The 18,255-nt window shown below is 35.2% G+C and overlaps 1 protein-coding gene across 3 annotated transcripts in view; it reads left to right on the top strand.

Annotated features, from left to right (window-relative positions):
• Positions 1–18,255, top strand: part of SAMSN1 (SAM domain, SH3 domain and nuclear localization signals 1) — a 175,264-nt gene that overhangs the window by 67,178 nt on the left and 89,831 nt on the right. For all 3 annotated transcript variants that reach the window (XM_009442827.5, XM_016938412.4, XM_054675301.2), the window contains 2 exons: positions 9,152–9,278; positions 10,440–10,792. In XM_009442827.5, coding sequence (XP_009441102.3) covers positions 9,152–9,278; positions 10,440–10,792 — 480 coding nt within the window. The remainder of the gene's footprint in view (positions 1–9,151; positions 9,279–10,439; positions 10,793–18,255) is intronic.

The following is an 18,255-nucleotide window of genomic DNA, read 5'->3' as shown; positions in this document are numbered from 1 at the left end:
ACTAACAGGACTTTCAGATGAAAATAAAGCTATACGTTTGGGAGGATTATGAAATTCCTTAATTAGAAACAGAAGCAAGAGAACTAGATTGCAGGAGTTGGATCTGCCACGGACTGTGCTCTTAGGCCACTTAATTCGTATTTCTGCATTTCCATTTCCACATTTTTGAAGTAAAATGTTGGACTAGAGAATATTTCTTTAGACTCTGATAATCTGTGATTAACAGTAGGTCATTCCCACTTTTTCCTTGATATTTTTCTAAGGCTCAAGAATTTATGTAAAGTAACAAAAGAAGATACTTATCTAGTCAAATGTCCCCAAAGATATTTGAGGAACAATGAATTCCTATGATCCAATCCTTCAATTTAAAGATGAAGGGCTGAAGTGCAGAGAGGAGAAGTGGCTCACTCAAGTTCACGTGGCCAGTCACAAAGCAGATTTTCAAAGCAGAACAGTCATTAGTCGGCACACAAGGGCAGGTTCTTACTCTAGGTTTTCTTAACATTTCTTGTGTATATGAAATAAATACTAGATAAAAATGTTTTTTTACTGTGTAATTTTCCATCCATAGCTCCTCTTCTTGCTAAGAATCCAATAGATACTTAATAAAAATTAATTAATTTGCATACTGGCTCTTAAATTTCCTATTGTTCATAATTTTTGGTCAGCTAGGAGGTGTACCCAGAAAGAGAAATGTTCTTATGAGTAGTTCTAGAAACTTCTTCAAAATTTCAGAGCAGAGGATATTACGCAGGAAGTAAGAAAGATGTGGCTTCTGTGGCCTTTTCTCTTAAATCAACACAACCCCCATTTGCAATGCTGGTTTGTGTAATCCTGGCAACTCCCAGCTAGCTTGGCAGTGTGTCCACATTCAAAGACTGACCCGAAGCTATAGGTCGGTGAGCAAAAAGCAGTCTTGGCTTCCCCTGCAGAAGTGGAGAAATGGCCGTGACATTGCAACTTCATTATACTATGGAAAATTGGGCCTGTGTGGCTTCTGAAAGACTCCTTTCTTTTTTTACTGTGTTCTCAGAGGGCACGTTATTCCAAAACCAGAATTATGCATGTCAAAATCTGCTTGAGAGGAAGGAGGAGCTAGAATATTATGTTAGGACTTGAAAGGGTTTTAGTGTTTTTACAGTGGAATAAGAGTATTACATAAATGGCTTTGTTAGATAACCTAAATTATACTGCTTAGCTTCTTAAATACCTGCTAATCCTCTAGCCAAGCACATTTCTTCTCCCTACTCTCACCTTATGCAATCTTTCTTTCCTGTGAATAATCATTGAATTTTATTTGTAGTTCTCATATGATACATCTACTTTTTCCTCCAGATGTATTTTTGGCCTGCTGTTCAGATTGAATGTATTTATTGACCATACTGACTCTAGGAAGTGATATGTGTAAAACAGTACTAGAATCCCAAAGAGATCACCTTGCAGTGAGGGGGACAGGAACAGAAACAGATGACTATTTTTCTTAGTATTCATATTAAGCAATGTGCATCACAGGCAGACACAATATTTCATTCTTCTTTGCACCTCCCGTAGATTAGGTCCTCAGTAATAAATTAGGTCCTCATCTGATAAATGAATAAATAAATGTCTTATAAGCCTTCCAGGAGAATATATTTGATTTTATTAACTAATTCATTCAATTACTCATTTATTCGATGACTTAAAATTTTGCCTAGCTTTATTGTGTTTTTCCAATCTTAGTTTAAGTTCAGTTTCTATCACTGAAAAATAATAATTTTTAAAATTATAATGATATATGAATATCTAATGTCAACATGGCAATTTTCCCACCAACTGTAATTATTTCTTCAATCAATATTTCATTTGCATAAATTATCTTAAATTGTCTTTTTAATTAATTGTATTTCCAAGAAAGCAATAAAATAAACCTCTGAAGTGAAATGTATTTGTTTTCATGTGTTTGCATTGATCAATTCTAGTTCATAATCCCATTGGTTTTATTACTGTCCATTGAGTTTCTAAATGTTTATTGATCATTGTGACCTTAAAAATTATCTTTTTAGAATATGTTTTAGGTCATGAATAGAGACTAGTCACTTTTATATAGGAGGAAATGAAGATATAGATTTAGGGGTTTAATAATTCAACATTTAAAACCTCTTCTTTATTTTGTTTTACCATGAAAGTAGCTCTCTTCTTCCCGTCTCTAAGCATCTTCCCGTTCAAGTGGCTAAGAACAAATTCCCAGTAGAAAAAATTGAATACTTCTGTCCTTAGCAAGGATAGATTGGATTATTGAAATCTGCCTTCTAAATACATTTTGTAGTTTATAGAATTTCTTCCCACATGTGATGGCTCATGCCTGTAATTCCAGCACTTTGGGAGGCTGAAGCAGGAGGATTGGTTAAAGCCAGGAGTTCAAGACAAGCCTGGGCAACATAGTGAGACTTCATCTCTACAAAAAATAAAATAAAATAAATTACCGGGCATGATGGTGCATGCCTGTAGTCCCAGCGCTTTGGGAGGCTAAGATGGGAGGACCTCCTGAGCTCAGGAGTTCAAAGCTACAGTGAGTTCTTATCATGCAAATGCACACCAGCCTCCAGCTTGGCGGACAGAGCAAGACCAAGACCCTGTGTCTTAAAAAAAAAAAAAAATCTCCCAATTATGCTAATTACAGAACTAACACATCTTCACTGTAGAAAACTAAGAAGAGTAGAATATATAAAGAAAGAAAAAGGCCACATATAATGGTGTTTGTACTTTTTATACAAATTTACATTCTGGTTTTTCACTTAATACATGGGAGCATTAAAAAATTTCTAAGCCCTATGCATACACTGGCACAGTTTTAATAATGAAACAACGAGTCATAAGACCGGAAAACTTAGAGAAAACTGTCAATGTGATACATATGAAACTACTTGAAGTTTCGGTTTCCATTACAGTTTTCTTTAAAAATAAACCAAAATATTAATTTTTGAAAAACTCCATTTCTCCTGTTGAAGAAATTATGTGAGATAGACATCAAGTTATTAGGATTTGTTATTTGAATACTTGTTAAATATGACACTAGAGAGGAAAATTTTTCCAAATCAGAAATTAAGAAGAAGAGCAAAAACAAAGGGTTTTCTGCTTTGTTTTGTTTTGTTTTTTACTTCATTCAAGGCTGACGTGTTATGCAGCTATCTTTTCATTAGTGGAGTAAAGAGAACATAATTCAGACAGATAACGCAATCTGGATTTTGTTAGTCTCCATAAGCCTAAATTTTCCTTCTTTAAAAGGAAGTGATAAAATCAAGAGAGATTTAAAAGCTTTAAATGCCTTTCCAGCAAATATATGTAGGTATATACATACATACACACACATATATTTATATATTTCCTTCTTAATTATGTATATTTAAGAGGATAGGCCTATAAATTTGAAAGTACCTGATACTTATCCTCTGTTTTGGAAAGCCATATTTAACCTCCAAATAAATTCCCTGAATTTGGTTGGTCTTAATTTGGCTGTCAATACTAGATAACTAGTAATTATGCTGGCATTTAAAGATCTTGTAAGAAAGAACATTGGATTAAAAGTCAGAATACTTGATTTCCATCCCAACTCTATTATTAATAAATTATCTTTCCTTGAGTAAGCCACTTAACTTCTCTGAGTTTTCTCATTTTTTATATAGCCTGGTAGACTAGATGTCTAATAATTTCCATCCTAGCTCATAAAATATGATCGTAGGACTAATCCAGTTCAATAATTCATTGATGCTATCTTCTAAAAAGTATTTTCTAATATTAATATTCAAGCAAAGTGTCTGAAAATGAGATATATTTAACCAAGCACTTCTAACAAAATTTTTGTATTACTTAAGGAAGAGTGAGCAAAATGAACTAAAAGATATTTCTGTTTATAGACACAAATATATGAAATACATAGTATATACATGTTAAATATATACATATGAAAAATTACATTTACATTAACATATAATTACCATTTTGATGGAAATTTATATCTTTCAAAGAAGACTCTAAATTACAAAGACAAAAGTGAAAAGAAAACCAATTAGAGACTTGACAGTAGTTTCAATGAAAGAAAATTAAACTAGATTGGTAACAATAGAGATGGAGAAAAAGAAACATTCAAGATGTTACATTTTGGAGATAGAATAGACGAAACTCTTAGTTATGGACATTCAAGATACATTTTGAAGATAGAATAGATGAAACTCTTAGTTATGGAATGTGCACTTGGGTGGATGAAGATGGCCTTCACTGAGTTGAAGAAGATGGGATGAGCATCATATTTGGAGCATAGTTCTAGAGGTCAGTTCTGACTGTGCTTAGTGGGTGAAGGACATGAACAGATACTTCTCAAAAGAAGACATTTATGCAGCCAAAAAACACATGAAAATATGCTCATCATCACTGGCCATCAGAGAAATGCAAATCAAAACCACAATGAGATACCATCTCACAGCAGTTAGAATGGCAATCATTAAAAAGTCAGGAAACAACAGGTGCTGGAGAGGATGTGGAGAAATACGAACACTTTTACACTGTTGGTGGGACTGTAAACTAGTTCAACCATTGTGGAAGTCAGTGTGCCAATTCCTCAGGGATCTAGAACTAGAAATACCATTTGACCCAGCCATCCCATGACTTGGTATATACCCAAAGGACTATAAATCATGCTGCTATAAAGACACATGCACACGTATGTTTATTGCGGCATTATTCACAATAGCAAAGACTTGGAACCAACCCAAATGTCCAACAATGATAGACTGGATTAAGAAAATGTGGCACATATACACCATGGAATACTATGCAGCCATAAAAAATGATGAGTTCATGTCCTTTGTAGGGACATGGATGAAATTGGAAATCATCATTCTCAGTAAACTATCGCAAGAACAAAAAACCAAACACCGCATATTCTCACTCATAGGTGGGAATTGAACAATGAGATCACATGGACACAGGAAGGGGAATATCACACTCTGGGGACTGTTGCGGGGTGGGGGGAGGGGGGAGGGATAGCATTGGGAGATATACCTAATGCTAGATGATGAGTTAGTGGGTGCAGCGCACCAGCATGGCACATGTATACATATGTAACTAACCTGCACAATGTGCACATGTACCCTAAAACTTAAAGTGTAATAAAAAAAAATAATAAATAAATAAATAAATAAGGTGATGGATAAAACAAAAAAAAATGTTTTAAATACGTAGTTGGATATGTGAGTCTGAAGCTCTGCAGAGAGGCCTGGGGAAAGAAATAAATTGGGAGTCATTAGCATATAAGTGATATTAGAAGTGGTATGTGTGCATGCATGCACATGAGAAGAGAATGGTGGTGATATCAGATAAAAGGCCAGGATTAATCCTTAAGTAATTTCAAAATTTAATTTCAAGAAAAGGAAGGTGTCAGCATATAGGAGTTATAGAGGGAAGGGCCAAAAAAGGCAAAAGGAAAATCAGAGGAACATGGTGTCACAGAAGCCAAGAAAAGAGAGTGTTTCCAGAAGGTCACTGTGGTCAACATTGCTGAATATCAAGTAGTAAAGGAGTTTAAGAATGGCTCATTAGATCAAAAGGACAATTAAAAGGGAATGGTAGAGATGAAAGTTGATAGATGAGACAGATTAAAAGGATGAGAAGTTAATAGAATTAAAGGAAGCATACATAGTTCACATTTTTGATACAAATGCCTAGGATCAAAGAAGAATAGAAAAAGTGGTAAATAAAAGATGGTGAAGTAAAGATGAATAACATGAAGCACGTTTGAATGCTATTGGGAAGAGTCCCTTGAAATGGAAAATCAAAATTCAGTAGAGAGAGAAGAACAAAACTGTAAACCAAGTTGTATCATCCTCTGATTAGGTATTCCATATTCTTCAACCTGCTCTACAGAAGCTTCCTGGAAGGATCTCTGTTATTCTCTGGGCTCATCTCTTGGTACTCTTCCTTTCTTTCCCTTCATGGGCACATACTAAGCATTCTTCCAGAAATTCCAGCTTTAGAACCTTTGCAAACTGTATTGTGTTCCAAGACTTCTCTTCTCTCTGCTACTTGCCTGGCTGACTTTTTCTCCAATTCAAGTCTCAGGTGAAATATTCTTTCTGACCATCTGCTGAATTCTAAACCCTCTCTAAATCTTCACATATCTGGTTCCTTCTCATCATTCAGGCCTCAGCTTTAGTATCTTCAGTGAAGCTCCTCCTGATCAGTATATTAATAAACCCTCTTTTTGCATCCTCACTCAATCACCCTGTTAATTATTAATATAGCATTTCTTATGTCACATTCTTATGTTTATATACTTGTTTATATGTTTATCGCCTGTCACCTCCCTCTAGATTTAGACATGATAAAAACTGTGATCTCATATTACTTCCTCTATGCCATATCCCCAGAATGTGAGATAGTGCTTGGCATTTACTAGGTGCTCAAATGAAAGTTTATTGATTTGTTGAATGCTAGGTTTAATTTATGGGTTAATCTTCTTAGAACACATTTAAAATTTAAAAGGTATGTTACTATAAAACTTAATCAATCACATTCAGTACAAATATGTAGGTAATGGATAAGAGAATTGAGATAAATAGGGTTATTATTTGAAAAATATTTGAGGATTTTTCTTTTTTTTTTCTTTTCTTTTCTTTTTTTTTTTTTTTTTGAGTTGGAGTCTCGTTCTGTCACCCAGGCTGGAGTTCAGTGGTGCGATCTCGGCTCACTGCAATCTCTGCCTCCCGGGTTCAAGCAATTCTCCTGCCTCAGCCTCCCAAGTAGCTGGGATCACAGGTGCATGCCACCACACCCAGCTGATTTTTGTATTTTTAGTAGAAACAGGGTTTCACCATGTTGGCCAGGATGGTCTCCATCTCCTGACCTCATAATCCACCCACCTCAGCCTCCCTAAGTGCTGGGATTACAGGCATGAGCTGCTGCACCTGGCTGTATTTTTAATCTGAATACATTTTCTTTTTAATACATAGTTGTAATGATTCTATATCTTTTATAATAATATTAACTCTAAATTTCATCCCTTGGATATATAGTACCTATTAACAAGAGGAGGTTGTCCAGAAATACTTTGCTACTAGAAAGTAATGAGTCTAGTATCAAACATGTACTATGGATACTCCATTTTGTATATAAAACATGTATAAAATTAGGATTGTATTTACATTCAGTACATATTTATTAAGCCATGTACAATCCTAGGCACATAGGATTTTAAAAAATAAATAAAATGCAGTAGACTGATGTCCAGTAACTCAAAGTGAATAAAGATACAAAAATTAACAATATCATGCTTTAAAAAGGCTACAATAGAATGTGAACAAAATAATGAAAGGTCAGTTTGTTTTAAAACCTCTAGGACATGAGATCTTACTTACCTGAATTCAGATACCTTCCAAATGCTTTAGTTCCTCTTGGGGGAAAATCATTTATACAAAGTTCCATTTCTCTGGTATATAATACCTTTCTCCACATTAAGTGAAAGCTTTTTTCACAAAGGGAGAAGAGAAGACGATTTTTGTTGCCAGTGTTTCAGTGGAGCAATTAAGCTTTGGCTGTAACAAGAAGTTGCCATAAGAATACAAGCACAACAAAGAAAAAATGGTTGTGCAATGTCATCTCATTATTTCTGAAAGGGTCTAAAGAGTAGAAGATGGCCTTTCCTGAGGTGTAAAGGGTCTATAAAATCAAGTAACTCAGAAAGCACTAAAAGAAACACTGAGAAATAATACAAAAAAATTAACAGCAATAGAAATTGTGTTGAGCAGAGCATGGTCTTTGGAAAGAGAGGGAAGATTTTGTGCTTCTAAGCATATCTCATCACAGTCCTTTCTGAAAGATTAAAATGATTTCAATATTTTCCCACTTATTTAATGCAAAAAGGTATGGCTTCCTCTGACAAAAACGTCACATTTCCTACGTAAGTGCTATTTTGCAGAGACAGAACAACAAGTTTATACTGGTTGTGCAAAGTCATTCTTAAAGAACAAAGATAACAGCTGAGTATAAAGATTGGAAATGTTGCATGTCAGATATTCTTTACTTCCAAACATTTATTTGGGCTTATAGTCTCTTTAAAAGGATTGGAAAGCATTATTATAAATATGTCTCATTCAAACATTAATGAGGAAGCAAATATTCACCTTTTGAAAACTGCAGTGTCTTTGTAGATGCTATTTATCAGCTGTTCAATGGAAAGAATGAGACAAAAGCATGTGGAGAAATATTTCTGAGTCTAGAACTTTCTGGATGAAAAAGTATTCCTATATGTATTACATCACATCTAGTGAATTCAGCAGAACACAATGATTTTTATCAATTCATATAAAACTTAGCACACAAAGAGTTAATTTCCAAAGTATTTTGAAATCCTTAAGAGGAACTATCCTTAAGATAATAAGTAAAAGCTGTATAAATACAAATTTAACAGTAAACTAGTGGGAAACATTCCTGAATCTTTTAAAGAAAACAAGAGTCATTAATGCAATGTTAATTATATTTTATCCATATTTTGTCATAATAAACAAGTGACACATATTCTAAAACATGATGTGGTATGCTGTGGCTATCTTTTGTTTCACTTAGTGCATATCTTCTAGAAAGCAAGAGGCTATTTTTTTAAAAGTATGTTATTTGAAAAATTTTCATACTTGAAACAAATGCTGTTTGTCCACAAATTTCCAAAAAGAAAATGAAGACAATTTAAATACTGCTTTATCTAATATTAGCAGGTAGACTTTGTATACTATCAGTCTATTCCAATACTAGCAAATAGCAACTTTGAACCTCTTGTTCCATCTATATTACACTGCAAAGATCTTGTTTTTTTCCACTGTTTCACAGTGGGCAGGAGTGAGTCATTTATAGATATTTCTGAATTCAATCCATTTTGCTGTATTTTGAAGTAAAAAAAAAAATTGGTAAAACCACTCTGCTTTAGTATGACTGGCCAGTTGTAACATATTTTATAATTTTGAACCCAAAAAGTATGGTGTGCTTTCAAGTTAGTGCTTAAATTGACTCAGGCTTCAGGTTTTAAGGTCACATTATTAATTTTTCCACATTTATGATCTCAACATATTTTATATTTAATCTTTTGTGAGGAATAATTTGTCTTTACCTTGAGCTGTGTTTGTGCTAGGCCATAAAATCGGGCAGTGACCCTGTGGAATCAATGGGGACATTAAAGCGACTACAGAAACTGGTTTGGACTAAGAAAGCCAGAGTGCAGAATCTGGATGAGGTGAAACCGACATTAATAAACCTCCGTAAGTAAGCACTCAATAAGCTGTTAAAACTCCTTTGAGGGAGAACTAAGGAAGCATACATTAATGAAGCCCATTTTGATAAAGTCTTAAGATAATCATTAAACATTGAGGATTTTTTTTTATTGCCAAGTTATTTTAAAACAGACATCCCCATCTATTCCTGAATTTTACCCTGTATTTATGCACCACCCCATTTCTCCTTGCCTTCAAGACCAGGCTCCGAGACACAGTGAGAGAGAGCAATGGAGGAAGCTCAGCAGTGTCCACTGTCGCCATTCCTTGGCCATAGAAAACAATGTATTTGAATTTTGATGTAAGCATAGCAAATTGGTATGTCCATGGCATGCAACTTTGATTTTCATTTATTTATTTATAATAGCATGCCTTAAGTAATCGAACTCTTTTAAAAATACCCATTAAACATTTGGATTTAAAGGGATTCCATGACATAGAGCAATTGACTCTGGGTGATATATATTTCTATTTTCTGTAACTGTTTTCTACATTACTAGAAATTTCATCAGAGTCTTTGCCACATTGTGTAAATATAGATCTCACAAATGAACTTTATGGTATTACAGATATGGCTTTTTTAAATTTTTTGTCGTTGTTGTTTTTTGAAAACCATTTCACTGTGAGACACACTGCATCCATACATCTCTTGGTAGATTGATATTAAAATAGACAATTTCAGAATGTCAGTAGGATTTCAGTCCAACCCACTGAGATTTTATTCTTTTAAGTAAGGCAAATAATTTTATTTATTTCCTTATAATTCTTTATTATACACATGACCTTAAAAATTAAAAAAATATTTAAGAATAGAAACATAAGAGGTGGTTTTTTAATTGTATTTTTTTCTCAAATATCTTTCAGCATATCATTTGTATATGGCCTCCATTCTTTCCAGTGAGATAGAATTTAATCAATTGTTATGGTTTCAAAAATGTCAGAAAAATGCGACTTTTACAAAACAAAAAATTTTATATAGCAAAATAACTTGCTTTTTAAATAAATGCTGCTGTAAATAATTTTATAAAATTGAATGACTTCTTGGTTTATCCATTGTGGTGTATTTATTTCTCTTATATAAAGGGAAGAATAATTTCCATATGTGAAGAATTATAATCATAGTTTTTAACCTATTTCTTTGTCATTCAGAAGATGAAGATGACACGTTGATTTCTTGTTTGAAATTAACCAAGTCCCGAGAAAAGAAAGTGAATAGTGTTAGCACGAGGAGGAAGGAAGAAATGGAGATTAGATTGGATACTCTTTCTGCATCACTGGGTAGATCCAGCACTTTAAATGACTGCAACTTGGAAGATAAATTAGCTTGGTATGAAGGTGAAGCTTACATGTGGCATCACTGGAAGCCTTTTCCTGAAAACCCTCTCTGGACATGTCTTGATTTCCAAATAGCACAAGCTGGACCCTGGGACCACTGCTCCTCTTGTATTCGCCACACACGTCTCAAGTCTTCCTGCTCAGATATGGATCTCCTACATTCATGGGTAAGTTTGCAGACTACGGAAATGTGTCATCTTATCTGGGGTTTTGTACTGTCGGGAAAGAAACAGATAGCAAAAGTGCTAATCAGTCAAATTGATCAGTTTCAGAAAAGTTACCAGAGCAAGAGTTGTCTTTCCAAAAAGCAACCAAACTCTTGTGACTTTTACCCATGTTAACATTTCATATATTCCTTTGTGTACAAATTAATGACTGCATAAAATTTTTCCAGGGATTTCTTTTTGATTGAAGGAAGACTTCGTGTGTTGACTGAGATCAAGAAAATGTGAAGTGAACTGTCTAAATTATTGCAATTATAATGAAGTTTCACTGAAAAATAATAGCTAATTTTAATGAGCATTTTCTTTGGGCCTGCCATTTTCCTAAGCATTTTATATGTATTATCTCATTTAAATCTCACATCAACTCTATAAGGTAAGGACTTACATTATGAAATATTACCTTAAGAAATATTATTTTTGGCCAGGCACGGTGGCTCATGCCTGTAATCCCAGCACTTTTGGGAGGCCAAGGCGGGAGGATCATGAGGTCAGGAGATCGAGACCATCCTGGCTAACAAGGGGAAACCCCGTCTCTACTAAAAATACAAAAAAATTAGCCGGGCGTGGTGGCGGGCACCTGTAGTTCCAGCTACTCGGGAGGCTGAGGCGGAAGAATGGCGTGAACCCAGGAGGTGGAGCTTGCAGTGAGCCGAGATCGCGCCACTGCACTCCAGCCTGGGCGACTGAGCAAGACTCCACCTCAAAAAAAAAAAAAAAAAAAAAAAAAAGAAATATTATTTCCCCTCATTTTACAGTTGAGAAAATGGAGGCACAAAAAGTTAGTAACAGGTGCAAAGTCAGACAGCTAACAGGAGGTAGAGCCAAGACCTATAACCTAGGTCTTGCTTTTAGTTAGAGGTCCTGCTTTTAGCTACTACATTAGAGTGTTTTCCCTATACGAGGGCAGACTCTAAGGCTATTATGTGACACGTGAGAAAGAGTATGCTCTCTGGAGTCAAACAAATTTGGATGGATTCTGGCTGTGCCACTTTTTTTTTGGCTTGGATAAGTTATTTAAACCTTTTAATCTTAACTTTCTTAACTAAAAAATGGAAATAGTCAAGAAGCTAAAGTCAAATATTATAAATCTTCTAGTACTTAGGAGTGGTATTTTTTTTTCAATTTCATTGTAAATTGCTCAAGGCATGTTTTATAACTTTATTTCCCTACAGCTCCTCTGGTCATGTGTGTTTTCAGTGAATGAATGGGACAATTTTGTGTATCCAGGGAGCCTACTCCCTACCATTTTCCTCAAAGAATCAGTCTCTTCTTAGACAGAAGCTACATTTTATAACATATTTAGAGGTCTCTGAAAAGGCATATTTTCTCTTGGAACTTTTTTTGCCTTTTAAGATTTGTGCATTAAGTCTGCAAAGACTAGAATTAAAGTAACTTGTGTTCAAAGTGCCATAGTAAATATAACAGGTATCTGATAACAGACTTAGAACTGATGAAACTGACCAACATTAATCATTTCTAAATATCCTCCTTCTTCTTTAGTCTTCATCTTCTTTTCTGGGACTGCTGCACTTTGCAGGTTTTCTATTAGAGTAGCTTCTTGGAGAGTAGCTGGTAATATAATTAGGACGTGCTTCTGATGACTCCCTCTGATATCTTCAGAAGCAGGATCAAGGCTGATGACTCCTTGGCAAGTGGCTAAGCTGTTGTATAGGCATCTGAACACAAATAGTCAGAGTTTTCTTCAAGAATAAAATCTGGACTCCCTAACTTGGCATTTCTGGATTTCATCAGTCTGGACTCAATCTAATTTTTCAGTCTTATCTGTGCACTACCCCCACCTTATTGATTTCCTATGCCGAACTGCCAAACTGAATGATTTGCTATTCCTAAAGGCTGTCTCACACTTTCTTCCCTCTATCTTTGTGACAGTGTGATGGCCTCTGCCTGATATGTGAATTCTCTCTGTTAGAACCCATCCCATCATCCCTTAGACTCAGATCAAATACTTCATCATCTAGAAAGCTTTTCTGAGTAACACCAGACAGAAGTAGTCCCTCCTTCCTTTGAACTTCTACATTATTTGAGGGCATTATTCTTTCATTCCATATCCATGAAACACATCCTGCCACCTACTATTTGCTCTTCACAATATCAGGCACTGGAGATACAGAGCTAAATGATATCTACACTGCCCTCATCTTCATGGAACTTACCATACTCCACTTGTGCTGGAATTAGTTCAGTATTTGTATACTTCCTATGAATAACTTATCTTTGTAACCTCCATAGTTCCTATAATGTAATGGGTCCTCAATAAATATCTGAACAAGTGGCCAGGTGTGGTGGCTCACACCATTAATCCCAGCACTTTGGGAGGCCAAGGTGGGAGGATCACTGGATCCCAGGATTTCAAGACCAACCTGGGAAACAAAGTGAGACCCTGCCTCAAAAAAAAAAAAAAAAAAAAAAAAAAGTGAGCATTTTCTAGCATGAAGTGCAGAACAGAAATAAATAAATAAATATCTGAGTAGTACTTGTTGCCTAAATAAATGGAGCTTAGAAACCAATGGACTTTGTTTCCATAGATCCAGATAAAGCATATTTCTTCTTGTTTTTCTAGCTGTTCTTATAGCCAAAGCTTTCCTCATTCTAATAAATCCAGTTATAGATAAATTATTTTGTACATGTGAGTGTTTGTGGATGTGTGTAGGTGTAGGGAAATACACAATAGTCATATTTTTCTTTTTTGTTTAGGTAGTTTTGTCTATTTTAATATATAACTTAACGATTAAGTGAGTTTTATCTGCAGAAGGTCAAACATATCTACAGAATGCTCAGAATTTCAGATGATACTGTTCAGCATTCGTGACAGAAAAGCCTCAGTGGACTTGGAGAGAGGGTTCAAGAGCATGTTAGAGTTAAATTGGTTTGGTAAATGTAATGAGACCACTTACACTCCGGGATTTGAGACACTAAAGTGAAAGAAGTTGGATGAGTGCAAATTATTATTTTTGTATTCTACACATATATTCTATAACAACAACAAGTGAAAAATATCCAGTTTCATTTTAGCATAGCTGGTATTTTTTTCAATAGTAATTGCAGGGTTATTATTTAGGTTATTTCACTTTCATATTATAGAATGTAAAGGAGGCAGTGTTGGGGTTTGAAAAGATGTGCTTCTGTAATGAATGTTACTTACTATTAATGGCAGGTAGTCAGAGGCGACATTTTTGCAATTTAAAAGGGTAAGAGTGTGATTATATTTTTAAAAATATACGTGCCAAGATATGCAGATATGATGGAGCTGGGCCTAAACCCCACATTTCATGGGAAATGAATCTAATCTACAAGGACACTAGTTTCTCCTTGACTTCAAACATTTTAGGCATAGTACATTCTGGTGTCTTTTTTTTTATTTTGATGGATTCTCACCCTGTCGCCCAGGCTGGAGTGTAATGGCATGATCTTGGCTCACTGCAACTTCTGCCTCTTGGGTTCAAATGATTCTTCTGCCTCAGCCTCCCTAGTAGCTGGGATTACAGGTGCCCGCCACCATGCCCGGCTTATTTTTGTATTTTTAGTAGAGATGGGGTTTCACCATGTTGGCCAGGCTAGTCTCGAACTCCTGACCTTGTGATCCGCTTGGTGTCTTTGATTCTATTATTACATCAGAGTTTTTAGGTGGCCTGAAATTAACTCATCTTTGAGGAAGTCCTTGTTCACCCAGATATGCTTCCTGCTAAGCCCACTGTAGCCTCCCACTCTCAAGGTGGGTGCTGATGGATTTAATGCAGCTCCGACATTGCCGGCAGAGTGTGCTTGAGTAAACTCCTTACCCTCTTTCACCCACTAATTCCAACTCTGTAAGGTGGTTTCAGTCCTACTCACTCTCTTTCGTCTGAGTAACTCTTTGCATACCAAAAACACCCAGTAGTTAAGCAAGGTTATTAATATCTATTAGAAAAATTTAATGAAATAGTGTTGGGATTCATCTATAGTAAGTAATATTTATTGCAAAAATCAAAGCACCCAGAGGTCTGTAAGATTGGAACATTTTATTCCATTGAGATACTATAAACAAACTGAATCAGACAGGGAAATGTATTATTTGTCAAGGGCTCTTCACAGAAGTCAACAGAAAATGAGATACAGAGATGTTTAACATGAAGTTAAGTTGTTTGTAATGTCTGTGGGATCAGGGAGTGAAGAAATATTTGTGATTATGGAATTGATATAAATTGAGAAAGGTAAAAGATCAGATTTATGAAAGGGTATACTCCACAAAAGAAATGGGAAAGGAAAAACCAAGGATGATGATCTTTTCTAACATCTGAGATGAGTGGTGTTGAGAGGGGATTTCAGCTGCATCTTAAGAAAGGGAATAGTGGAGGTGACCAAAAATAATCTTTGAAGCCAAGTGTTTCAAATCAATTTATAAGAAGAATAACTGAAGAGTACTTATGAAGCTCTGTAAGCTAAGAGCATGGAACATCTTAACAAAAGGAGGAAAATGAGCCATAGGCTTGGTAGGGAATGAGGGTAAGAAAGGATAGAGTTTGTGGGCTGTGAAGGAGACAAAGTCTTCCTTTCATATGTTTTTATAATAACACATATATTTTTCAAAATCTGGGAGACTTTTTCAGATTTATAAGGATAAACAAATTATTTTTATAAGATTAAGAAATGGGGCCAGGTGTGGTGGCTTACACCTGTAATCTCAGCACTTTGGGAGGCTGAGGCAGGTGGATCATGAGGTCAGGAGATCAAGACCATCCTGGCTAACACAGTAAAACCCTGTCTCTTCTAAAAAAAAAAAGTATATATATATATATATATACATACATATATATAAATTAGCCCACCGTGGTGGCATGCGCCTGTAATCCCAGCTACTCGAGAGGCTGAGGCAGGAGAATCACTTGAATCCGGGAGGTGGAGGTTGCAATGAGCCGAGATTGCACGACTGCACTCCAGCCTGGGAGACAGAGTGAGATTCCGTCTCAAAAAAAAAAAAAAAAAGAAAAGAAAAAGAAACGGATGCAATCTAGACATAAACAAGGAGCAAATATCCATTCCTCCTCTCAAATTTCTAAAATATTTTCAAACCCATTTTATATAGTGTGAAAATGTTTAAAAAGTGACAGTAACAAAAGATCTTTCAGGAAGAGGCAAAGTCAAAGACCCAAAAGAACAGAACAGAGACCTGCTTACAGAAGAATTCAAACAGTATAGTGAGAAAAATTGTAATAGTGAGAGACAGAATCATATAACAAAAATCAGAGAAAAATGAGTGGAGTTGATATACAGCATCTGAAGGTGAGAACATAAACAAAGCTGTACTTAAAGGTATCTAAGGCAAGTATGAGAAGACTTTTTTTGGAATCTTGCATGAACTCATCACAATGGTGACAAACCGTGTGGATGATGGAAAAATTCTTCACGCAACTGTTTCAGTTGGAGGAACAGGTGATCTGCTAATGTTCACCAATAAATAGAGTAACAAAAGGTTTTACAATTCTTTCAGTTCAAACGTGCAGCAGTGGATGCTAATTATTGACATGGGAAAGTGCTCTTAGGATACACAGCTTCACTGTTGAGTTGTATAAAAGTTTTAATATGTCTCAAGAAAACCAGAGGTCTCTGGGAGACAGACGACGTAACTGGAGACAGACAGCTTAACCGGGATAAGCTGTCTGTGCCTGTCCTCCATTTTGTCTCTCTATTCTCTCCCTTGGCAGTCTCCCTCGGTCTCTCTGACCCTGGTCTTCCCCCTTCAATCAACGTGACACACCATTATCAGATTAATCTAACAGATTAATTTTCTTGACTATTCTAACTGATAAATGCTACCCTGATTAATGATCCTGAAGCTCAAATCTAATAATGTCGCTGCTCCCCTCACAAACCTTTAGACGCCTCCCCCACAACCTACAGGGTCAAATCTAAACTCATTCACCTAATCTTCCTTCTAACCAGATGCACACAGGTCTTTTTTACACACTCTTTACTGCAGACAAAGTGAGTATCATCCTTTCATCAAGCACAATGATATTTTTTTCCATCTTCACATCTTCATACTATTTCCTCATTTTGGCCTTTCTGTTCTTCTCTACCTATTTGATAAACAGTAGTAAAGTTTAAAAGTGTAGGTGAATGAGTAAGAATCCATGATGTAGACTTTGAAAAATAGACATATGCAAAGAAAGAATTAAGGCTAGAGAGGACCAGTAAAAAGACAGTGAGTAAGGAGGCACATGGTTTAGGAAAAAGGAAAAACAATTCACGGATTCCATTCTCATTTTCTTTGTGCTTTAGTGATGTTAGGTTCCTGCCAAAAAACCTCTGTGTTCCCATTTGTGGTGAGTAGTATTATTTTTGGACCTGGTAAATAATAAGACATACTAAAAAGAAAGCTCACACACTCACCCGGAAGAAGGTAGACTATGAACTATCAATGCATAATTCCTCATAATTTAACATCCTTGTGTTTCATCTCCAACGTCAAAAATCAGTTGTTGGAACAGCTTTAAATTTACTTTTTTGCAGTGGAATTATAGTGGGATGGAAAGGTAAAAAGTTTCAGCAAATGTGTTTGGACCACTTATGGAAAAGAAAGCATCATAAATGGTAATCTGGAGTGAGAATTTTGAAAAGATAAATAGGAAAATGTGATGCAAAAATGCCAAAAAATATCTATACTCACTAAAGTCTGTGCTAAAATTAATATACTTGACAATAAAGATTCTAAAAATAATTTTATAAACTTAAAGTGAGCAAGAAAATAATCATTAATTATGACAATTTTACATGATGAAATTTTAATTATGACCAATTTAATGTTTGATGCTAGGAGAATCAGCATTTACCCAAGAGAAGAATTTGAAAATTAGGAGATTCTGCATGGCTTATTCATTCATTTATCCATTCATTCACTCATTTAGCAAAGTCACGTAAGGTGCCTCCTAAGCCATCCAGTCTATGAACTTGAGAGCTTAGAAGTATGCATGTGTGTTAGGAGAAGGGGTGGACAAGAGAGTTTACATGATCTTATTAAAAGAAAATGGTAAAACGGAAGAATAAGTAATAGCAATTTTTGGTGTAAAAATTCAATAATATGGCAAACACTTTGTAGTACCTGTATATAAAATAAGCCTGAAAAAAGGTCTCGCCAGACATGCAAACACATTTTTTATTAGATAAAGAAGAGCTTGTAGAATAAACACATAAAATATGACATATTATAATAGTAGAAGATGTCAGGTTTATGGAAATTCCTTAGGTTGAATATGAAGAAAGTAAATCATAAATGTGCATAAAATGTTTAAGTGTCTTTTCCAATAAAACATTTTACAATAAAAATAAAGATAAAATGAGAAAATGTAATTTCTCTGTAAGTGTGAAGTATTAGTCTAGAAACCCAGGATAAATAGAAGCAATATTAA

Source organism: Pan troglodytes, chromosome 22 (genome assembly GCF_028858775.2).
Source record: "Pan troglodytes isolate AG18354 chromosome 22, NHGRI_mPanTro3-v2.0_pri, whole genome shotgun sequence".
NCBI lineage: Eukaryota > Metazoa > Chordata > Mammalia > Primates > Hominidae > Pan > Pan troglodytes.
The sequence above is the reverse complement of the archived record's forward strand: the minus strand, read 5'-3'. Positions and strand labels throughout refer to the sequence as shown.